Source organism: Lonchura striata, chromosome 2 (genome assembly GCF_050655825.1).
Source record: "Lonchura striata isolate lonStrDom1 chromosome 2, ASM5065582v1, whole genome shotgun sequence".
Classification (NCBI taxonomy): Eukaryota; Metazoa; Chordata; class Aves; order Passeriformes; family Estrildidae; genus Lonchura; species Lonchura striata.
Genome location: NC_140704.1, coordinates 85,208,220 through 85,232,950, shown reverse-complemented (window position 1 = coordinate 85,232,950; position 24,731 = coordinate 85,208,220). Strand labels below are relative to the sequence as shown.

General features: G+C 38.2%; 1 protein-coding gene across 8 annotated transcripts in view; it reads right to left on the bottom strand.

Moving 5' to 3' along the window:
* Positions 1-24,731, bottom strand: part of CTNND2 (catenin delta 2) — a 644,065-nt gene that overhangs the window by 58,129 nt on the left and 561,205 nt on the right. For all 8 annotated transcript variants that reach the window (XM_085573606.1, XM_031503967.3, XM_031503965.3 and 5 more), the window contains one exon: positions 16,633-16,783. In XM_085573606.1, the coding sequence (XP_085429732.1) occupies positions 16,633-16,783 (151 nt within the window). The remainder of the gene's footprint in view (positions 1-16,632; positions 16,784-24,731) is intronic.

Sequence of the window (24,731 nt, the reverse complement as noted above, 5' to 3'; positions counted from 1 at the left end):
AGAGGTTCCAGGCCTTGGTCAGAAGCATTTTAGACCCTGACAGGCAGCTGGAAATAGCTGTGATTTTGAGTTTGAGCCATGGAATGAGTTACCAACTTTGGAGGTGGAACAAGCAGTCACAAAGGATTAGATAGCATAGTAGTTACAAAACAGAGGGGAAATTTTTTTAGTATTGTACAGGGGGGTTTTAGCACCTGTACAGGGGGTTTTTACTTTGTACATGGGGGTCAGAAGTTCTAAGATGGAGGAAAGTGGGCTGATCCTGTTCTTCCTCCTTCTTCCTTCTTTGTTCTTGGTGATGTTGGCACTCACAGATTGGTTTAGAGTAGAAAAGCACTCTGTACTATAGGTAGTAGGTATTGGGGGAAAACTATAAACATGTAATAGGTAATATATCATATAAAAGATAGCAGCAGCCCTGGGTGGGGAGAGAGAGAAGAAGACAGCAGACAGAGAGGATGTCAGTGTGTGTGTGTGCCTCTGCCTGAGCTGCTGACCAAACAGCCACAGCCCCAGAAGACAATCTTTTAGATAACTAGCAATAAACTGCCTTGAGACTGAACAGCAAGAGCCTGCGGAGTTTTTCTTTGAAAGCACGGGTTGGAGGAGAAATTTCACTACCACATGGGACCTCAGAGCAAGCCTGGGGTTCCCACAGCTTTGTAAATAATTTCCTTCTCTTACTTTGTTTACTTTGGTGGCAACTCTACAACTAATCTTTATCCACAGGGTTCCAAAGTGCAGCTTTTTAATAATATTGCCAGACTAATTGTTAATGATCTCTTAAGTTTTAAGTAGACTTTAGAATAAAATGGGGAAGGAAAGAGACAACATTTAATTTTCATGAGAATGTGGGAAGGGTTGCAGTGAAGCTAATCTCTGACTCAATCGATTTTTGTATCATTTGAAGATTGAACTAGAGGTGCAGTTCTTTTCTCTCTCTTTTAATAACTTTGCCTCAGCTTTGAAGTTTCTGTAAGCTGAGCACAGCTTATCAGAAAAGTCCTAGTGAATGAAAGATGCTTGAACAGGGCCACAACTGAATGAGACGAATTTCAGTCTCCCTAGGAAGAAGCTGAGCCTTTCAGTATAAGGCATATACATATTCAATCCCAAGGAGAAGAATGGATTTAACTACAGTGGATAATGCACAGAAATCCATCCTTAGAACCTCCCGCCTCAAAGGCTTTGCTTATGATTTACTTGGTATTTCAGATTGTTAGTGGCTCACAAGAGAGCAGGAGACATGGCTTTTTCTTTGGAACTTGATTTAGACATTGTGGTACAGAATTGTACAGTACAGCATAACACCTTTAGCTGCTGAAGATTTAATACCAATGTAGAGAAATTATACATGCCAGCTTGTCAACCTATCTGATAACCATTATATTCCAAAGGACCCTCCCTGCTTTTGTCTGTCCAAGGAACACAGCTTATCTGTTTTGCTATTCTAATTTTCCAGTAAGACATGAAGGAATTCCAAAAACTGGTTGTTTTGTTCTGTTTCATTTTGTTTTGGGAGGGAGGGAAGGAGGGAGGGAAGAAGGGGGAAGATGGGTTTTTAGTAAAGCAACAGTTTACAGTGGTGCAATAATACTAAGATAGGCTTTGTAGTAGCTGGATTCTAACAAAATAAAACAACTTTCAGGGTGTGGGAGACCTCCAGTATGCAAGTGTGAAAATTTATCATTTTGAGCTGCATAAAGACTACTGGGGCAAGTCTGAGTTTTTCACATCTCAGGTCAGCTGCTCACCTGACTCATTTGAGTTTGTTGTGTTTAATTAAATTTGCCTGTAAAAGGAAACAGTAATCTTTGTGCTCCCCCACCTAATTTTGATAGATTAGTCAAGCAGTGCTGATTCAATGTAATGAGGTGCTGAATAGAGCCTAGAAACAGGACGATATTGTGGTCACTGACTTCGTCACAAGGAATTACCATGTGTTAGGTTAGGGAACTGTAGTTTCTTAAATATGCTAAGTCAATCAGCTGAGAACCCATAATTTTCAGAGTGAAAAGAAATTCCACTATTAAAAATTGAACTGTATTATATAATATATTTAGCATTAATTTATTTCTATTAAATATACTTAATGGGGTAAGTACAACATTTTCAAAGGATCAAAGTGAATTAATTGGCATACAACTCTGTTTTTCATCATAATGTATTAGTCCTTTAAAACAGTCCATTTAATGCCTATGTCATGACTGAAAACAGGAATTCAGTTCTTAATTTACCATCAGGCACCGAAGAATTTTACCCAGATGTTATTAACATGGCAAGAACCGCTTGCACTTTCACTTTACTCTCATATTCAATTAATTGAGTTAAAGTAGATTTTATCATTGTTTGGCATTATATGGTGATTAGTACCTATGCAGCCTACTCACTCTACCTTAAGGATGCTGCTTTGGTACTCTGAGTTGAATCCTGCTTCTCAGGAACTTGATGGAAAAATTCCTTCTAGCTTCCATGAGATTAGTAAGTTGACAGCAACAAGATTTTTTTCTAGTTGTTGTAATTGTATGCCATAACACAATGTGTGTTTTACATGAAGGGAGTAATTTTCTATATGCACGTGTACTCCTTAGCACAGCTTCTCTTCCTCTTTGGTGCAGGTTAGAGGCTGGAATAAAACCTACCTAAATACATATAGAAACACACTACCACAGACATATAAAATGTTGTAGTGTGTATATATTAATATAAATAAAAATTACATTAAAGGCACTCTACATTGATTTACTATGCGGATACTTTTGCAGGTGATATTCAGAGGTGAATTTGAAGTAAGATATTATAAAAGACAGAATAAAAATGCCTTTGTACATAGAAATGTTCTGATTACATTTCTTACAACCATTTTTTTCCATGAGTCTGAAATATTTTAAGATTCCTGTTATTGCTACACGATTGAATTATGTATCAGATCAGAATCTATTAGTCTACATGTGGTTAGTTTAATAATAGGCATCACTGTTGAAGAGTAGAAAAATTACCCTTATTTTCACTGATTTGAAAGTAATCAATTCCAAAGACAAAGTTAAATGTTAGGAAAAGATTTTTCACCCAGAGGGTGGTTGGGCACTGGAACAGATTCCCCAGAGAAGTGATCACAGCATCAAACTTGACAAAGTTCAAGAAGTGTTTGGATAATGCCCTCAGGCACATGGTGTCTCATGGGGATCATCCTGTTCAGGGCCAGGAGCTGGACTCAAGGATCCTTGCAGGTCTCTTCTAACTCAGGATATTCTATGACATTCCACAGTATTTCCTTTTTAAAATCTGCAAGTACAGTGCCTTACTAAAAATGCAACAAATGGAGCTACTATTACAATTCCCTCTAGTAAATAAAGCAAACGTCTGTGTTTAAGTGAATTTAGTTACAATTATCCTATTAGGGCCCTGATTCCACAATAAGATCGTTATTCCCTGAAGTTTATATACTGTCACAATGAAACTGTGGTTTAAAATTTGGTGAACCTTGTCCTGAAGTACCTTAAGTATCTGCAATGATGTCACTGAGGTTAAAGACATTCAAACTGCATTTATCCACTTCTAATTTAGCAATTACAGATTTTACTCTACACTGCTTGAAATAACAAAAGTGCCAATTTACCCTTACTCTATGTAGTGTCCTTACTGAGATCATCTACATAAAAGTAGATGATATGGTGGGCAGAAAACTGGCCAGACAAAACGGCTTCATTGCCAGTATGAAATCCAACTGGCAGATGGTTACTTAGAGGTGCCCTACAGGTGGTGGTACTGGGGGCAAGACTGTTTTACATCTTCATTAACAGCAGAAGGACAGGACAGAAAGAAAGACTGTGGACAATGTGTTGTTGGGAGGAGTAGTCAATACACTGGAGCACAGGACTGCTATTCAGATGGACAGCTAAGCAGCAAACACAAAATTCAACACAGGCAAATGCACTCAAGATTTAATAAGATCCTGTACCAGCACACAGATGGGTGTCAACTGGTTAGAAAGCAAGTTTTAAAAAAAACTCTGAAACCTAGAAGTGCTGGTAGACAAGTTGAGCACAAGTCCAGAATGTGCCCTTGCAGCACAGAAGGCCAATGACATCCTGGGTTTTATTACATGGAGTCTAGCCAGCCCAACAAAAATATGATTCTTCCTCTCACTCAAACAATTCTGCATCTACACTACACGTAGAGTGTCAGATGCAGGTTTTCTTTTTTCCTGACAAAAAAGGCATTGTAAAATACTGGAACAAGTTCAGTGGAGTACCACAAAGACAGCTGGGGGACTGGAACACATGGCAGACAAGAACTGCATCATCTAGGCCTTAAAGGAAGGTTATGGAGAGATCTTGCTATTGTTTTCTTCTACTTAATGGAATGGTGTGGAGAAGAAGGGGTCAGGATTGTCTTAAAGAGACCCAGAGTCTAAGAAAAATAAGCAAAAGGCATGCTGGAACACAGTAAATTCCAACTGATAAAAAGAAGATTAATTTTGCTATGGTGGTGGTCAAATGACAGAACAGGTTGCTCAGGGAGGTTGATGAATCTCCATCTCATCAGCTGGATAATGTCCCAAGCAACCTTCTGTTACTGGACCAGCTTGACCTTTGGAGGCCCCTTCCAAGCCAGATATAGTAATACCAAATTTTGTCTTTATTGCACCTGCAGACTGAAGCCTTCCCTACAACATGAAAAAGTTACTTTATTTTTAAGTGTATTTTCCAAAATTACCCAGTTTACTTAATTTTCTAGGCTTATGTGGACTAAAGGAAGTAAACTGGAACAGTATCATCTAGTGACCAAAGGAATTTCATAGTATGTGTATCCCAGACTGTTAGCAATTACTTAACAGCTGAGCCCACAAAGACAAGCAATTTTGAAATTCATTGTTGTTTTTTTCCCTACACATTGATCAAGGTTTATAAACCACCAGCAACAAAGTAGGTTTTATTTCCATTTCTTTTTGTAAGGTAGGGCTTATCAATCTACTGACAATTCTCAAAATGATCTCTTTAAAAGTGATGCTCTTATTATGTTTGTTTAAAATCATCATTCTGGAATATTGGAGCAATTCTATCAATTATCTAGTTACTTTTATTAAAAAATAAAAGCCTTCAATTTTAAGTGCTAACAACATGCTGTTTTCTTTTATCTTAACCTGGTCTTTCAAAACTGCACTACTCATATTACATATCTTTACAAAAAACATGGATTTAAGCATTAATGCATCTTAATGCTTTCTTACGTAAATTCCTGAAGTCCAATCCATCATTATAAAATACCATACATTCTACATATATAAAATGACTAACTCTAGGGGGTAGTAATTGAATCTTTTTCATTCTCACACAACCTCTTGCATAACACAGCCACAAGAGGAAGCAAAAGGAAAATGGAAAACACAGTAACACTGAAGATTGTATCAGTAATACCAGATTTCAAGTAATTTTATAGAGATGCAATGGAGAGATCAATGGGACTTTGAAGCTGATTCTGAAGGTTCTCTAGGCTTTCCTTGGGAGGAAAACTACATTTCTTGACTTTTGTTTAATTGAGCCCATTGAGATATTAAGTAGCAATATCACAGTCTTACCTTATGGAATTATGATAATAAGGCCCCTCAGCAAATTGATTATTCCCTCACTTATCTCAGATGATGAGAATTTGTTACCCTTTTAATATTTTGTGTGTATTAAAAAACTGCTGCTGTTCAATCCCATTAGTTACAAGTATGAAACAGCAGATTTTGATTTTTTAAAATACTGCTTGTTAAGTTGGGGTAGAAGTGGATTTTTTCTGAAACTTATTTAACCAATAAAAAAAACAAGAGCCCATTAATGACCAGAAACTAAGACATAGTGACAGTGCTTCCAGCCAGTCCCAGCCAGTACCTTTTGAGAAGCACTACATGTGCATAAAGGTACAATATTCATAGGAAACACAAGCATTCATTTGCAAAGGCTGCAGCAAAAGACCATTATTCTACTTTCTGTAATTAAGAGGATATTGGAAGTTTTTACTAATGTTATCTGAAACAATGGCCTTTAACACCAAAACCTGTAATAAATTATGGAAACAACCAGGGTATAACTTGGTTCTTACAAGCGGAAAAATCCTACATTGAAGTACTTAATGAAGGTCAAACTGTCAGAAAACAGAAGCCTCAACAAGTATTGTGACTGACTGCCTTTTTTATATCTGTCAAAGATTAAACCAACACATGTACATAGGCATTTAGGCACAGAGTGCATATAAGCCAACAAAGAACTACCATCACCTTCTGCCCCTACTGGGCAAGTGCTAAGAATCTGGAATATTGTGTAAGCATCTAATGGTCAGGAATCCAAAGAGTAAAAATTAACTGCACTCAGACATTCACAATCATTCCTAATTCTGCATTCTTTGAACACTAACTTTCTGGTATCTTCTACCTTTGCAGTCCTAGTTTCAGTCAAGGACAGAGTTAATTTTTTATAGTAGCTTAGATGGGGCTGTGTGGGTGTGGCCAAGATATGGTACTATTAGATACTATCACTGTATTGGGCTTGAGGGAAAAAGCAAGCATGGACATGCACAGCCTGTCCACTGTTTTGTTCACTGTCCTGGTTGGACAGCAATTTTTGCCTGTATGACATCTGCTTCTTATATCAATTCTGTATCTTTTTGTTATCAACTTTGTTGTTCCTGTTACTGTCCTCTTCTTATCTCATTGTGGTTTCCAGTAAATTGCTCTTATCTCAGCTTGGTAGGTCTGCCATTTGTCTCTCACTGGAGGGGATGGAGACAGGGAAGCAGCTTGTGGATTTTCAATTTAGTGGGAGCACTAAATTAAGGAATACCATTTCTAAAGCCTGACAGTCACATTTTTATCCACTGAAAATGAGACTTTTTATGGTGCATTTTTTGATCTAATAAATGATGACAAACATACGGGTACCTGCATATTTGCAGGTATTTTATTTCTGTGTTAGCCTACAATTAGTCCTCCTGTGCATGGACATAGCTTAGGTCCCTGCAATCAGAATTTTCTATCAGTGTTACCTTTGTGAACGGTGTTCGGGTTTTGTCCTTAACATTTTTCCTTTTCAAGCACTCTTAAAACATGAAGAAAACAACTTTGGGGACACTAAAATAGAAGTGGAAGTATCTCTCAAAAGCCACATGAGATGAGAGGAACATTCTGTACTGTTCACTTCACCTGCTAACATCTAACTTGGGAACGAGGACTGAATCAGATTTTGCAGGAAAAACTGCACTAATTTAGTGAGTGCAAGGATGTAGATGCACAGAGAAAATTACTGTTAATATGATTGAAAGCCATCTGTAGCTAGTTTAAATTTAATCAATACACATTTATCCTTCCTTTTCTTACTGGTTTAAACCTTTTCCATTTCTCAGATCTACCTTCAACATCTTTTAAAACTACACTGCACCTGACCCATTCTCAGGGTCTTCACACGTGAGAAGAAAACAACATTCCTTTATCAAATGCTAATTTCTGCCATGTTCTACTCTCTTGCACTGATATGTGTCATGAATGGGAATTTGAATTTCTTAAAAGAAAAGGGCTTTTAGTAAAAAAATGCCATATATGCCACTTTTATAATTTAAAAGTCAATTAAGATGGTATGTATTTCGGGGAAAAACACTATTTTGAATCTTACAGAGAATAAAACTAGCTCTCTGATTCATCAATTGAAGTTGATACAGAATAGGCTGGAAACATGTTTTGATACAATTATCTGTTACTGTAAGGCTGTCACAAAACTTGGATTTTCAAAATTGCTTTTCCATTCTCATGGATTTAAAAGTGCTTTTAAAATTACTTTGGCAGTTTCTGAAATTTGCATTTCTACCTTTGTATATTTCATGTGACTAAATTATACGCACTTTTTAGATCAGAACTCCAAATTTTCAAAAGGTAAGTGTCACTTCTCAGCATGAACATACTGAAAAATAGAGACAAAAATTGATATTAAATTGTTTGGAATGTCAATCTTCTGAGTGAGAAAAGCAGATATAGTTACAGTTTAATTGCTTGCTACCATGTGCAGGAGAACAGAAATTGTTTATTTCAAACAAAATGTAAGGCGCAGGTCAGGGCACTTTCTTATGTGTGAAATGCACATCAGTGAAGTGAAAAGGCACATCCCTTGGCTGTTTTTGGAGGTGGTAGTGTTTTTGGCAGTCAGAATTAATCTAGGCTTTCTCGTGCCACCTCTACCAGATTTTGCAACTTTTATGACTTTCACTCAGAATTCAATCTTAAGTAATACTGAATGCGGATACAAAATGATAAAACCTGTAATAAAGACTTCAAGGTTTATAAACCTTAAAGCACTATATGGCATCATTTAGCATTACCATCATCATCTAGAGAAGCTGTCATGGTGCAATAATGAAGATGATACTCTTGATTCCAGCACTTAAAATAGAAATACAGGCATTTTACAGGCATTTCCCCACAGTTTATTCTACTAGAAAGAATAGCTGACCTATGGTTGAGCTGTGGTCACAATTTGTGAAGCATCTTGACCTTACTATGACGGACATAAAATGATTATTTGACTTCGAATTACAAGGAAAAATGATTTGTGAAAGTAGTATCCCCCATTTTTCTAGATTTGAAGCTGCATGCAGTTATTTCTGCTGTTTTGGGTGACAATAAAAACTGTAGAGCTTTTTCACTAATTGCCCTTGTTGAGCCTAATGCCCTAATTAAAGGGGAGCAGGACAGTGTGGAGCTGCGTTATTGCATGCTTTGTTATTCTTTCGCAATATAATGGTTTGTTCTTATGTACCCCCCATATTCAACTTGGTTTGTCCCTAGTTTTCCCTCCTTACCCCATGTGTCAATCCTCCCCTAAAATGCCGAGTCATTCCCTTGTCCCCTCCCAGGCACCCTGTCAGTCACTTGGTGTCCCTTCCCATACATCCAGAAGCTTCCATCCTGGGTGCCGGGTGATTGGGCAAGCGCCTGGGGCCCCTCCCATGTCCATCCCTCATTGGATCCCATATGTGTCTGTCTATACAAGAGCCACTCCTCCTTGTACTCCCATTGGCTGACCAATTCCCCTCCCTCTCAGTATATAAGATGTTGCAAGCACCCTGCTGGTGCTCTTCTTAGCTGACATTATTCAGGTGTTGTTGGGCCCTGCTGGGCTACAATAGACTTTGGATTCAGCCCCTAACAAGAGACTCTCTTCTTTGTTACGCTGTGGGATTCAGCTGCGTCTTTCGGACCTACAAGGCACTCTCCAAAGCCCTGCTGGGCTCAGTGGACAGTGCTTCCATTTGCCCTTCTCACTCCATTGGAGAGATAGCCAGGGCAGAAAGAGATTCGGAACTGAAACTTGGGACGAGAGCGCGGCAGGACAGTGCTTAGTCTGTTATTACCAAAACAACTTCTGATGGGATACTACTTCCCTATCTTCAGTTACACTAAGTGGCCACTGGCCACTTCTCTAGGTTCTCACAGAGGACACATTAGACTGTGAGAGCAAACATTTTATGTGATAGATATAAGTGGGATGAACACCTACAGGTGCCATTTTCTTTCTACTGTTCAGAAGCCCAGTTGACTACTTGAAATACCATTTTTTACAGATATTTCATAGAAGAGAAAAATCCCTACAAATTCAAGTAGGTGTACTTAGGCAATAGGAAAGTTCGGATGCAGAAGAATTGATGTAATTCTGAAAGGGCTTGATCTTGAATTTGATAGTAAAAAAAAAGAATTCAGTTTTACCAATGCTAGTTTTCTTCCTAAATCTCTTCACGCGAGAGTGTTATTTAATAAGAAATGACTGAGGTTGAAAACCTTTTCTGAAAACCTTTTCTAATCTTCATAACTACCAGGTCTACTTGTCAGAAATATATTTGAGGAAACATAGAGCAAAAAGCAACATGCATGTGGCTAAGGCACTTGAAAAGTCAACATCTCCTTGACACAAGGCCTTTACATCGCAATGGAAAAACTACTTTAAATATTTATCAGGTTAAATTCTCAGCGAACTTATTTATACAACACTAGAAACCAGGGAGTCCAGATGTTGCTAAACAGGTGATATGAAACATATTATGTTTTATTATTATTATTAATAGTTTAAGTACTCCTTTACTAAGTTAACTAGTCTCTTTCTCTTCATTGATGCAGAGTAAGGAGCACCAGTTATTAATGTACGACAATACATTTAATTTTGTAAATCAACTTCCTCAACTTCTTGATGACAGCCTGCTCTCATTCAGGTATCTGTTTATTGTTTTGCACAGCTCAATTATCAAACATGAAAAATGAAGTGCAATAAAAACTGATACAAATTTAAAAATTGCAGGATATATTATGTCTTCACCTTCCTCTGAATGCATGCCTGATTAGTGCTTTCTGGAATCTTCTGTATTGCGAATTAATGTCAATTTAACATTCAAGTGACTAAGATACTTTATACGTCAATTAAAAATTCAATAAAAAAATTCAGTTTCTCTCATTGTCAGCAGATGCATGTGTGAGAAATTCAGAAATGCGCACATCTAAAAATAATAGAAAGCTTCATGTAGGCACTCTTAAGAGGGATGAAAGTTGCATGTTTGATTTAATCATCTCCTAACACATCGCCACATTCCCTATGTTCATTACTAGGACTTAGCTGTTGTTCTTTCAACTACAAAATTGGAAACTCTTTTCACTTGGATTTATTACTAATTCTGAAACTAAATGCAACCATGCTCTAAGATAGGAGGATCCCATGTAGCTGTTAATACACCGGAAGAGCCATGTTCTGCTCTGAGAATGCAAATACTTTATTCTGATGCATTTTCAGTCTCACAGCTGAAAAGCAATCTTTCCAAACATTGATAACACACTTTGAAATAACATACCTGACCTTTCTTTGAGTGTAAAGCTGGGCAAGGTGACCTTGTGATGTTCCTTCTAACATTAATTATTCTGCAAATCTAACAATTCATTAGAGTTGTGAACTCCTGATATATCATTCAGTCAAACTTTCTCAAGTTTAGCAGTAAAAATTTGAAACAAAACACCAGGCACTCAAACAGAGTCACAGATTGTAAGACATACACTGACAAGTTACACACTTAGATGGTTTTCATCACTGAACAACAGTGATATGGTAATACAGGGTAACTTCCATCTTATCACATTTTAGACAAAACAAGTCACTTTCTGTGAGTCTCTCAGTCACCTATGAAGGCATCCAATACAGGTACCTTATCTTAGACAATGAACTTCTAGACACTTAGCAAAAGTAAGCAGTTTCCAGCACCCATTAGGTAATAATTTAATTGATGTGCCACTGTTTAATTTTGCATATATAACTGCATTACTGGCAGACAAACAGTGAAAAGAGGATAATTCAGTACTGACACACAGTCCCCAGCTCAGGAATGATTATTTAAAAATGACCCCCACTACAGGCCCTGTTTTGAGGCCTAATTCAAAACCTTGCGAAAGCAGAAGAAATCATACCACTAACTTTACTAATCTGAATCAAGTGTCTACAATGATAGCCACAACAAGAATGTTTTAATTATTACAATGCTTCAATTTATCCCATCAAACTCCATAGAATCTAGAGCCCTGAACAGATGCCTGGATTCTCTAAACATTTTAAGGGCATAGATATGCAAGGACTTCTTTTCTACAGTAGAAGAAATCAACAACCTTTAAGTGGAACTGTCCTCCTTTTTTCCAAGGTTGAGTGATTAAAATACTACCAGTCTCTAAAAAAGGAAAAAAAAAAATTAACTACAAAAGTGAAGACCAAGAGGCTAAGAAAAAGAATAGTGGTGCTTTTCAATTACTAGTACAGTATTCCTCTTAATCAACACTGACCCAGAATGGCATTAGAAACCACTGTCAGGATAAAATGAAAATGACAGGAAGACTTAAAGCACAAAACTGTGCATTTAAGTTTTATACGTTTTACCTCCAGCTCTGCTTTTTCTCCAAAGAGCGTACTCTGTGGGCTTACCACTGAACAGTAGTAATACAAATTCTAAATTTTCCTTCTAGAGGAAAAATCCTGTATTGCCCATAGTTTGCCATACATGAATAGTGACAAATTTCTCATCTGGGGCAGCTAGAAAAATCAGCTTGTTTGAAAGACTGCCTACTGCACTTTAAAATACCACAGCAATTGCCATTTAAAATAAAAGGCAAAAGTTGTACATGCACAAGAACAAGGAAAATCCAGATTTTGGGGATCATCATCCTTCAAAATTTTCAGACAGGGCTGGTCTGTACCTGCTTGTTAAGGCAGAATAACAAGTCACATCATTTTCAATTAACTGTACAATGCATAATCTCTTTTGTTAAAGAGGTCATGGATAGCAGCAGAGAGGAAAATGCCGTCTGTCCTTCAGATAAAAGAAAGATGAATTTGGCTTGTTTGCCAGGACTGAATGGGGAATCCTGAATTGGAAACCTTCTCACATGCAGAGTGGGAAGAGGGAATAGCAGTAAGGGAGGCTGCTGCACCAGTGCTGGCTGGGAGACTCCTAAGGACACAAGTGTACAGTGCAGGTTCAGGTAGCTCACAGAAAGTTCCCTAAAAGTCCAGAGGACTGCGTGGAAGGTGTTTGAACCAGAAAGCCATTGAAGGTTGCTGAGACAGACTGCAAGGAAATAATTCATCCTGCAAAGATGCTGTTTAGAGGACGTGGGTTTACATTCAAGCTTTTCTGTCCCATCCAGCTGATCCAAGTTTCTTCTGATTAAAGAAAATAAATGGCATTGAGTTAGCTATTTATGAACAAAATGTGACTTTAGAGAATGGAAGTTTGTAGGTGCACTCACTGTAGGCAAGACAGTGGGACAGCTTTGGCGTGAGGCACTGGTCTCACTGGCACTGCCAGAAGCAAGAGGTCTGCAGGTAATCCTCAAGTTAAAAACTGCATTTCCAGGAGAAAAAGAGTGTCATATCCTCAAACTAAGACACCAGTATAGTCCTGAGGAACACAGACAGAACAGTGGGTTTGTTATTCTACTTCCCCTTACTCTCCTTTTTCTTGAGTGAAATGGGCAGATGAAGAAGAGGGAAAGAACATGAGGATGACATAACTGCACAGAGGTCATCAACACAGCTTTCAGGGGACCTGAGGGATAAAAGTGATTTTCTTTTGCCCACGTCAAAGTCAAAAGCAAGTCAAAGTGATTTTTGTCAACTTAGTGACATCTACTGGGGCTGGGGGGAGAAGCTAAGGGACCCATGGAGAAGTTTAGCAGAGACAGAACCTGCTTCAAGGAAGGGTTAGGGTTAGGGTTAGGGTTAGGGTTAGGGTTAGGGTTAGGAAAATACTGAACACATGAATAGAAGTGGAAAAATGCACCAGAGGGACACAGGGGTGCTCTGCAGCCTAGATCACTGAAACCAAGGAAGAACAAAACAGGCAATATCAGCAGTGGATCTTTCCCTCAGCTGGGAAAGAGAAAAGGCTGATAAACCTTTCCCATGGGTGCTCTCTTGGGAAGCAACAAAGACTGTGTACTATTTTAAGGGTCCTGGAAGTCAAATGAAAATGAATGTGATCTAACCTGTGACCAGGAATACACCTGGGCAGTGTGTTCAAGGAGAGAAAACTGGGTGTTGTATTATATACTGCAGTACTAAGTAGGCTAGATGTCCTAGGTTAACTATATAATGCCTTTATCCCCAATTGTCTGCCCTGTTTATGTTGAATAATAAGTTCTACACCTTTAAGACTTGTTCCGGGAGTGAAGGGGCGGGGGGGGGGGAGGGAAGGAGCGCGGAGTTTGTTTTCAAGAACTGCACTCCCATCTCCACATTCCTGCTCCTGGACTGAGTTGTCTGCAGACGGACAGACACCAAGACAGAGCTCTCCTTTGTTTTTTTTCCTAGTTAGTTTTAGCTAGCTGAGGCAAAGTTCCCTGGACTGTGGTTTTTTCCCTTTCTCTGGACCTGCTCTGGATGAACACCAGGAGAGCAGCAGCAGCTCACACCTGTGGCCCAGCAGCCGGACCTGGGCCATGGCATTTCCAGCGCCGGAGGGACGGATCAGAGACTGAGTGAGCCCAGCTGCAACCCGGGGATTTCTCTGAGTTTGTCTCTCTCTTGGAGTGGCAAGAAGTTTTATTGTTTAATATTGTTTAAGTTTGCTAGTTTAATAAACAGGTTTTTTTTGACTTTTTCTCCAAAGAAGTATCTTTCCCAAACTGGTTGAGGGGAGGGGCCAATTAAAACTGTTTTCCTGAAAAAATTCTTTTAGGGTTCTTTCCCCAAATTTGCCCTGAACCAAGACACCAGATTTACCATGTTTTTGAGTGCAGTTTAATTTTAGGAAGGAGAAGGATGAATATGTCCGCTGTCTCGGCCAAGGGACACATTGCACAAGCAATGAAAAAGGAGAAAAAAGAAAGTCCTTTTGAAGACATGGAGCATGCCTGAAATGAAACCAGGAAGAAGACCTCACTATAAATAAAGAAAATGTTGTTATGGGGATAAATTATAAGAGAAGCCTCACAGCATTCTTTAGCAATATAACATCATAGTTGATGGATTTGTGTGAAAAACAAAAAAGATTGGTCAATTCAATGAAGTCTAGTATGAAACTTCTGGCCACTGAGAAAACGGTCTTTTTGTTTTTTTTGTAGCACAGAACAGGTAAGTCTGGAATTTAGCAAGCTTTCTAATATATTTTCCAGGTGTCTCAATACTGATTTATGGGCTGCTTGACAGCAGTAGAATTAAATACATTATTCTCTGGCACATTTCTGTAAAAAAAGTCAGCTGGGAATGGAATGACTGTGCCACTGAAAAGAAAGTTTTATAAAGGCTTCAAACCCCCTCAACCAACTCAATTCTAGCTATGTAACTGCATATATATACAGATGGAAAATTCTCCTTAAAAAAAAGGTTATTTTACAGGGAAAATTTCAGCTTGTGAGGCAGAGTGTGTCACCACAAGAACCTGATGCAAAAAAAATCAGAAAGAGAAAAGATAAATAGCATGTTGATTTTGCCTAGGCAGAAGGATGTTTGAGAAACTACACGAGCTCCTTTTGAGGCTTCCTTTGCATAACAACAGCTAAGGCATCCTGCAACACATATAAAATACACAGGAGTTCAATTTCACAAAAATGGATGGACTACAACATGACTTGAAATCCTTGACCACTGCTGATGTTTAGCATTTCTAAAACTCAGCTCTATGATAGGCTCTATTTGCTAAAAAATACTAGAGAACAAGAGCAGTAATGACTGCTATTACTGTTCTTTGAAGTTCAATGATGAAAGCCAAATAAATGAACATACAAAGATCACAGCTAAAATGGTTCAAGAATTATAATCGTAACTCCCCTGTCATATTGGCATGTTTGGACTGTTTTAAAGATGCAACAAATTACTATTGCAATTTCGAAGTACAGTTTCTCAGAATAACCCTACAAATAACATAAAACAGAACAGCATTCTACAACTTTTATTAGCTGGCTACGTAAATAAATGCATTAGGCTGCTATTTTCAACATACAGTTCCCTCAGTTTTTAAATATATCTTTGCTTTTATGATGTGTTATTTAAAAATTTTAAAAAAAATACTAAAATGTTGAGGTTGTGAAAATTTACTATCCATAATTTTACCAGTATTTTGAATGACACATCAGAGTAAGCTTAATTTTAAATGCATAGTGTTACATTCCTAAATGAAATTTGCAGATCTAGGAACATTAGTACAATGAGACACTCCTTCCAGTATGAGAGGACTTATTGCTTTGTTTTAACAAGTTGCAGAGCACTGCTATAAAGAAGCATTAACCCCAAGATAGCACTGGATGCAAATAATAAACATTATGATTATAGTATCTATTTATAAAATTCTGTAATTAAGGGCAGGGAAGAAATATGCTGTAATGATAACAAATTAACAAATTAGAAAAAATTACAGAAAATATGCTCCTAATGTACAGAAGTAAAAATAATTTGGTTATGATTGTTGAAAGTGATTATTTTTCAAAGACAGAACATGAAAATAAAAGCTCAATGACCCACAGTGTTTGGATGAATTTCAGCTAAAAAAACCACCAAATGCCTGAACAAAATAAAACCCCCATATGTGTGCTTACTGTACGATCAGAATTCAGGGGTAATAATGATTTACGTAAATTATTGTCCTTTTCCTTATCAGCGTATTTGTTTGTGAAGCAAGAATCTCCCAGTTCTCTTTCTGGAGATACTAATCTGCCCACTAAATTCCTGTAACCTTCTTAAAATTTTTATGACTTGTTACTTCATGACTCCAAAGTTACTTGCAATAGGTAATCTGAGAATCAGGAGGAGTGTGCTCTGCTTAGATCCTTGATCTGGAAGATGCAAGTGCTACTGCCAGCCTAAGAATGAAACGCTAAAGGAGAACAAAGTCATTGCTTTTCATACAGAGATTACAGCCTGAAAGATCAAGAAACATTGCATGATGTTTAATTAATTTAGCAAGTCCTTGATATATACCAGCAAGCTGTCACATAAAATCTGAATATGACACGCTAGAGAAAGAATTAAAGAAATTGTTCTAGAAACGTGAGAATAATTTTCATTGTGCTCATTCTGCTGCAAACTGGAAAAAGAAATCCCCAAATCCACAGTACATATAGATTGTTTGGAAAGAACATACCTATTAACTCTTTATTTCTGACATCTAAGGCCATGTTTCGTAAAGCTGTAGCAACTGCACATACCACCCGGTCATTGTCTATCCGGAGCAGCTCCACCAGGATGGGCAATCCTTTCTCTTTGCGGACGGCAGCACGGATGTACACTGACCACTGCAAAGACACAGGGGAGAAAGAGTGGGAACAAAGTGAGGAATCCACCACAGGCAGTGAGGCACCTGGGCTCACAACAGAGTAAGGGCTAACAGAAGCATCTGCATGGAAAACTCAAAGGAGTGAAAATAATTGCATAGATGATGCTAGGCAACCACTTGATTTGGCAATCAGCACTCAGTTTTTTTTATTGTGACAGAGAAATTAAATGATGAATTGACTTTTCTCCCAGCACCTGGTTACATTTTCAGGGCCCAAGTCTGCAGACAACTTACTTTTCAGCAGCGTTTTGTATGCAACATCTAATAATACTTGTTTACTGCTAAACTAACAATATTTGTTTTACAAAATACATATCACAAAGCAAGTTCAAGAGGTCTGAGTATTCTTTATTGTTGGCATAAGAATTATTCATTCTACAAACGTGAAAACACTATTATCATTTCTCTTGTGATTGTTAACTTGTTCAGAAGGAAAACTGAGGATAATTACATGCCTGGTTTTGGCAGCTGTAGTGATCTAACTGGAATACTACTGTACATTGAAGTGTTAGCCATTTCCTCAAGAGCTGACCTGAGGGCAGTGTGTGCCTGTGCTGTGCCTGGCTGCAGGTATCACGTGGCTGCAGGATAAAGCCAGTGGATGATTCTAGCATAGAAGCATGTAGATATCTCCCACGTGATAGCTGGTCATGACACCACTGGCACAGCCTTGTCTTTGTATCAAAGCGAGCAGTATGTTCTCATGTAAACATCCTTTTTATTTGACAGCAGAAATGATGAATGGAGTTGTTTACTTCTAAAAAACCCTTTAGGAGCTCTAAAGATTATCATACCAGTGAACAAGGGATCTGTGCAGTGTGCTGTGAGTAGGAGATCCATCCAGAGCTGCACAACTTGGGGTTCCCAGCTCATAAAGGGGTGAAAGATGAGCTATACCACCCTGTTTTCTATTCTGCTGCTATGTCCAGCAGCTGTAAAACATGTAAACAGGACAGCAGATGTGACCTTGTGGGTTTAAAGTATAGGGGTACTGCCAAAGTTAAGTCGTTTGGACACCTATGGATGTACAGATCTCAGCACAGCCCACTTCAAGACAAGCCATCCAAAGGCACACATTCCTTTCACTTCATGATCTCTTCTCTGCAATATTCATAAAGTTCACATTCATGCTTCTTGTAATGACAGTTGAAAGGAAATTATTGAAGCAGAATGTCTCCTTCCTTTCAGCAGTGCCGTGGCATGGACCTTATCTTGCCATTGTACCTGGAAGGTGAAGACAAGTTCTGGAAGGCCTTTGCTTTTGAAGTATTTCAAATATTTCAGAAACTAGGATGATAAGTCTTAGGATTTTCAGATCTAGATGGCTCTTCTCTTTTGACAAATACATCCCACTGTAAAGAATAATTACATTCACTGTCAGCAGACCATGCTTAACCCCTGCATATGGCCTCTACTTGCCGCAGCTGAGCTCACTTTAAAAGCATCTTTATATAAGATACACACCCTTTATATAAGATACATGTCCTGAATAGCAAAAAACAGAATATATATTTATGACAAAAACAGTATATGTGGAGATATACAAGAACTACAGTGCTGCAATGTCTGTAGAGCAAATTCTTTTCAGGTGATATGATTCTGGGGAAATTGGGAAAAAGGAATACAAACCAGAATTTAAAGAGTATTTTTAAATTAATTTTCCTCTGTAGTAACTATGCATAACAAAAGCCAGTTGGTTGGACTTTGCTGAAGATGAAAGTGATAACAGTTATGATAAGCTTTGTAGTCAGTTAAGCTGGACAAGGGGTTCTCAGCTTCCCTGGGCATCATAATGTGTCAAAACATAAATGTGCTGACATTTTGTGCTGCAAAGCAAACAGCTTAGGAGAGATGAGCAAGACTCTTAGTTGATCTTACTCTATGCTCTCTCCTCCTGTGTATTCTCTAGAACCAGTGTACAGGATGATCATCAGATAAAGAACTAAAACAGATCTTAAGGATCAATGAGTTTAACAGGAAGTATTCTGTGAAAAAGTTTCTTTCCTATACATTAATTTTAATGGGATAATAAATATAAAGGATGCTATGGAAACAATAAATGGATATTTCTAACCTTCCTGGCTTAATAAATATTTATTTACCTGCCAGTTAGATGCATTCTCACCTGCAGCTGGGAAATGAGCAATACCTGCTTGCACTTTAAAAATGCTGTATTTTGTACATCTCTCCCAGGGGAAGCATCTGTTGTGTCTGCTGTGATTACAAGGTGACTGCCAGCTTGAGAGTTCAAGACAGCAGTGACAATATTCTGAGAAAGAAGTGAGCCTGTGTGTTTGAGGTGAGAGTTCAGGCTAGTTGAGAGTATTCTGAAAGATGTTGTTGTTCATTGCAGAAGTACATCACAGATGTAGCATTTCCAGAATGGGATACACAGGCAACCAGTGGGAGTTTTGAGAGAAAAAAAAACTTATCTATGTCAATTCAATGCCAAGGAAAATAAAAAATAATCCTTTAGATTATTCTCTATATTTTAAAAACCTCCATACTAAAACCTCAGTAAACAGTTTTCCTTTGATTTTTTTTTAGTCACCTACTAAGAAAAAGCATAACCACTTGTTTCATAATGCCAGGTTTACAACAGACTTCTTGGGATGTAGTATTTTCATAATCCATTCCAACACAAAATTTTAAGAGGAACAAATTAGGGAATGTTTTGCTTTTAAGCCTAGGGAGAGCAGGAGACATTGTAGGAAAAACACTGAAATAACTCAGTATGAAAAAAAAAGAAAAAATATAAACCTCCTTACTAAAAAAATGACATGCAAGCCTTCAGGATCTCTAATTAACTAATTAATTTAATTACAACAGTAAAAAATAGAGCTCCAGAGCTTTCACAGGGCAAATATCCAGATATAATGTTTTACAGATGCACATATGCACACATACATATAAAACAATGGGAGGAGGACTACAGAAAAATTATGTAGGAAACCTCTCCTCTCCCCTGTGTACTCCTCTCCTTGTCTTTTTCCAGAGGATGAAATCCACTTTGGAAAAAGTTCACAGACTCCTCAACATGTGATTTGCTATCATTTCATCTGCTATTTCAAGTCATGAACCTTTGGCAGAAAGAGAGAAATGCTTTTAATTGTTTCAAGGGTCTCTGGAGAACTTTCCACGTGGAAACTGGTATGAACTGCCTGGTTTTCTTTCCTTAAGCTGCCAATTAGGATAAGTCTCTGCAAGCAATTACGCTGTGCTGTGTGGATTTCAGGAAAGCTCAAATTGAGGTACCTCAAAAGGCTATTTCTTTCTTGCAGAGGATGGAAAAATTGATTTAGCCTTGTGTATACTGATGATCCTTCCATTTGCCTAAAGCCATCGTGCAGTGGCTGCATTTCCACATTGTGGGTCAATTGCTAATATGAGCTCAGAGAAGTATAAAAGTGAAGAGATGAAAAATCATAAAAAAGAAAAGAGACAAAGGGTTTGTTGTGTATCAGTAAGAAAATGAGGCACTCTGCTAATATGCTTAATCATCCTGTTACTGCACAAATCAGTGGCAGTGTCAACGATCAAATAGCTGTTCAGTTTGTAAAGCAAAAGCATTCCTGTGGGAACAGCAAACACTTTAGCAGGAACAAGCAACTAGAAAATAAAATAAAATCATTGCTGCTGCATCAGGTTACCAGAGACAAGCACAGGAGCAACAGTCTGTGCATGAATAAATGCACTTTACCAATAATGGAATTTGGGGGCTATAAGTACTACACATCACTTTGAAGGTACACAGTAGAGCTCTATGTCCACTTTCATTAGTAGCACCCTTTTAATTTTTATCACAGTAATTAGGTAGAAAAATAGAGTAAACCTGCAAATTATTTTTTTGTTTGTCTGATACCGTCTGCACAAGTGAATGCCTCTAGGGATTTAGGATTATATTAGGCTGAAATTCAAGGAAAGAATAATTACTCTAGATAAAACTCATTTATATTTTTCAGAAAAATTGAAAAGCACTTATTCACTTAACTCCTTTTTTGATGTTTGATGTAATTTTCTTTATTTCCCTGTGAAGCAGCAACACAGGAGACCAAACTGAACAATGAAGAAATTTCCATCATAAAATGAGAAAGAAAAAAACTACCAAAATCAATTCCCCACTAAAATGCAAGAAATACCAACAACTGTATGCACTTGACATTTTGAATGGGTTCACTTTCCTGCCATTGACATCAGTGTTCCCAAAGTATCTGCAGAATATTTTGTTCCATACTTCAGCTTTGACTAGAATTTGGATTGTACTGGTACATTTCAATACTGGACCCAAAAGACTATTACATTACTGAATACTAAAGGGAACTACTGAGACACAGATTACAACAGGAAAGCTAAATCAGGGGAGCAGTCATGACAAAGCAAACTAAATTATTCAGCAAACTAGAGGACCAGGAAGATTAGAGGGACTTGAGGTCTGCTAGGAAAGGCTTAGAAAGAGTCCATGCTAACAGCAGTAAAATTGCAGACCATGAAAGAGAACTGCATGTTTAATAATCAAAGATCAATGAGCAATTCAAGATTAACATTCCTCTGTCTGATCAGACTCAATGTAATATACCTATCAAGAAAACAAGAAAATATTTTTATGTTTGAAAATTACAGATCTACCTTAGTCAAATAACTCTATTGGGATCCCTAAGAAGTCACATGATGTGACAGAGAGCAAAGCTCTGAAATCTGTGTTAATTTTCTGCAGTTTCTGAAGAGAGCAGAAAGAAACATCCCATGGATTTTCTGACCCCTGATTGCAGTGTTCTGTTCTCAGAAATGATCCTATCTGGTATACTACCAGCAAGTTCTCTATATCTTTGGGCAAGAGAAGAGTATTAACTGGTTACTATTCTCTTGCTCCACAACCTTAGTCAAGCTTAAAGAGAAAGGAAAAAAAATCCAGTGGGTAAAGATACAAAGTTAAATAAATAAACAAGATAAAATAAAACAGTGTTAACAGATGTTATCTTAAACAGGAATGCAAAACTGGTAAGGAACTGCCCTTGCACCTCATCATTCTTGGTTCTGCAGTAGAAGTAGGTATCATGTTTCCAAAATGATCTGAGAACTGTTATGATTAGTTTTCCAAACATTGTAACTAACATAATTTAAAAAGAAAAGATTTGGGACAAAAGTGGGAAGTTCTCACAGGAAGAAAACTGTTTATAATAAGGGATTACCTTGAACACGAAGCCACTATGAACTACTGTGCTCCCATTTTGCACACAGATATGGCCATGCTAATTTCCTCATGGTGTCTGTGATACAAGTGTTTGCAGCAGAAGGTCTTGCTTTTTAAATATCATCCTGTTCCTTCAATTTTGTCTTCTGTCCTCTAGATCTCCCTTTAAGAATTGATACTGCCTCATTTATGAGGTGTTTCTACCCAGGTAAGAATTCCTGACAGAACAAAGCATTGGAATTCCTGACAGAATAAAGCATTGCTTACTTAAAAAGTTGACTTTGTTGATTACATAGTATGTTATAAGTGGTCTTCTGCATTCCATCACATAAAGATTCATAACACTACTATTTTGGAGAAAATGAAAGCAAGCCTTTTCACTGTAATCCAAGAAAACTTTCTCCTGGAACAGTCTGATGAAATTGCAAAGGGTTAATACATAAATAACTGGAGTAATCAAAACGGTCTGGCAAGGAACCCACAATATGTCCTTGCCTGATAAGAGAAGATTGATAACCTAGATGTCTGCTGCTTTAGAAAATAATTACTCATTATCTTCAAGTGTCTGGATGGTAAAGGAGCTTGAAACTCTTTCTTATACTACTCTTTGAAGCAGCTGCACTGACCTTGTGTCTAAAATGGTCCCTTTTATGTTTTCAGTTTCCTTATCTAATAATTTACTTAATGGAGCTCTTGCTCCTATGAGAGTCAGATTTCCCTTGCATGGAATTAACAAAATAAATGTGGTTGCTTGTCTGAGGAACAAAGATCGAGATAGCATCTATCCTATCTCCAAAGATCGTGCCAATAACCCATAAACACCATTCACATGGGTACTGTACCTGTATATTAGGGATCAAAGGCAGGGACATTCAGCAGTCTAACCAAAGAGCCTTCTCATTCCCTGCGGAGTATGATCAAACATGGAACAGAAAGGAGAGGTGCTAGAAAGAACCAGCTAAGGAATGCTATAGTTTCATGAGACTGATACTGACCTCAACAGAGCAGCACTTGCTCCTCACATTACAGGCAAAGGATAAGAAAGGAGGAGGATCAGCAGAACTGCTACCTTGGGCTTGCAGAGGACAAACTTTGGGCTGTGTAGGAGACTGGCTCACAGGGTACCTCGGGAGACAGTACTGAAGGGCAAAGAAGTCCAGGAAGGCTAGACATTGTTTAAGTAGGAAATCTTAAAAGCTTGTTCCAGTTGTTGAGAAGAACAAGTCATTCCTGCATGTTAGAAGATGAGCTGGCAGGGAAAAGCAGCAGCCTGGCTGAACAAAGCTGGAGCTCAGGAAAAAAGTGAGCTGAGTTTTTCCCTCCCCTTCAGAAGAAAGGAGCTCAGGATGTACATATATGTTCTGAAGTTTCAGGGAGAAAATTAGAAGGGCCAAAGTCCAGGTAGAACTTAATCTGGCTACTGCTGTAAAAGACAACAAAAGTGTTTCTATAAAAACAGCACCAACAAAAATAAGGCTAAGGAGAATCTCAATCCTTTACTGGATGCAGGGGGAAACACAGTGATAGGGGATGAGGAAAAGGCTGGGGTATCTAATGCTTCTTGCCCTTGGATCACAACAACCCCAGGCAGTGCTGCAGGCTGAGGCAGAGTGGCTGGAAAGCAGCCCAATGAACAAGGACCTGGGGTTGCTTCTGGAACATGAGCCAGCGTGTGTCCAGGTGGCCAAGAAGGCCAAGGGCATCCTGGCCTGTATCAGCAATAGTGAGGAAAAGGAAGTTGGCCATGCTGTCATTAAACCAGATGAGGGAGTTCATAAAAGTCTGTAAAGCAACTGTGACAGAAAACTGGGTGCACAGAAGGGACTAAGGCCCAGAGAAGCTGTGCTGTCTGTTCCGATGTAAGCCATTGTGTTGCCAGAAGAAATATCTCCTTTCCTGGTTTTAAAAGATAGGTATTGCCTATGTATGTAATGATAGTATTTTTTTTCAAGGCTCATATGAATGAAGAAATTATTTTTAAGGGTTTGACAAAACTAAGGAAATGCCACTTGTGGTGACAACACTGTGTCACCAGCTGCATGTAATAGCAAAGGTAATGTAGGACCAGAGGCAATGGCCAATAACTGAAACACAGAACTTTTGCAGAACAACAGGAATTGCTTTTTATCACTTGTGAAGGGGACTGAGCATTGGCACAGGTTGCCCAGAGAGGTTGTAGAGTCTCCAGCCTTAGAGACATTCAGAAGACCATCTGGACATGGTCCCAGACAACTGCCTCTAGGTGGCCTTGCTTAAGCAGGGGGTTGGACGACATGACCTCCAGAGGTCCCTGCCAACCTAAGATCTTCTGTGATTCTATGAGCTCAGGGCAACAGGTCTTGCAATATTCCAGTAAGGTCTGGTAGATAAACTGACATCAGCCTAAATTCAGCTGTCAGAAACATACATACAGACACAGTAACAAGCAGATATCCTAATACTTTCTTTCTTCCTGAGAGGGTAATTTTATTCAGAAGGGACAGAACCTTGGATGCTTGACACTGTTCACTTGAGGACATTCTGCATATATCTTTTTACAGGCTCAGGAGATTAAATGTGTTAATAGCCAATTGACCAAGGTGAAAACTAAAAAGAACTTGCCACTTTTATTTTCACCATCTAAGGAGAAGTACTAATGCCAGACTACATATAAAAAGATCATCTTTTACAGGATCACTCTTGTAATTTTAAACTATGTAATTTTTTCAATCCAAGG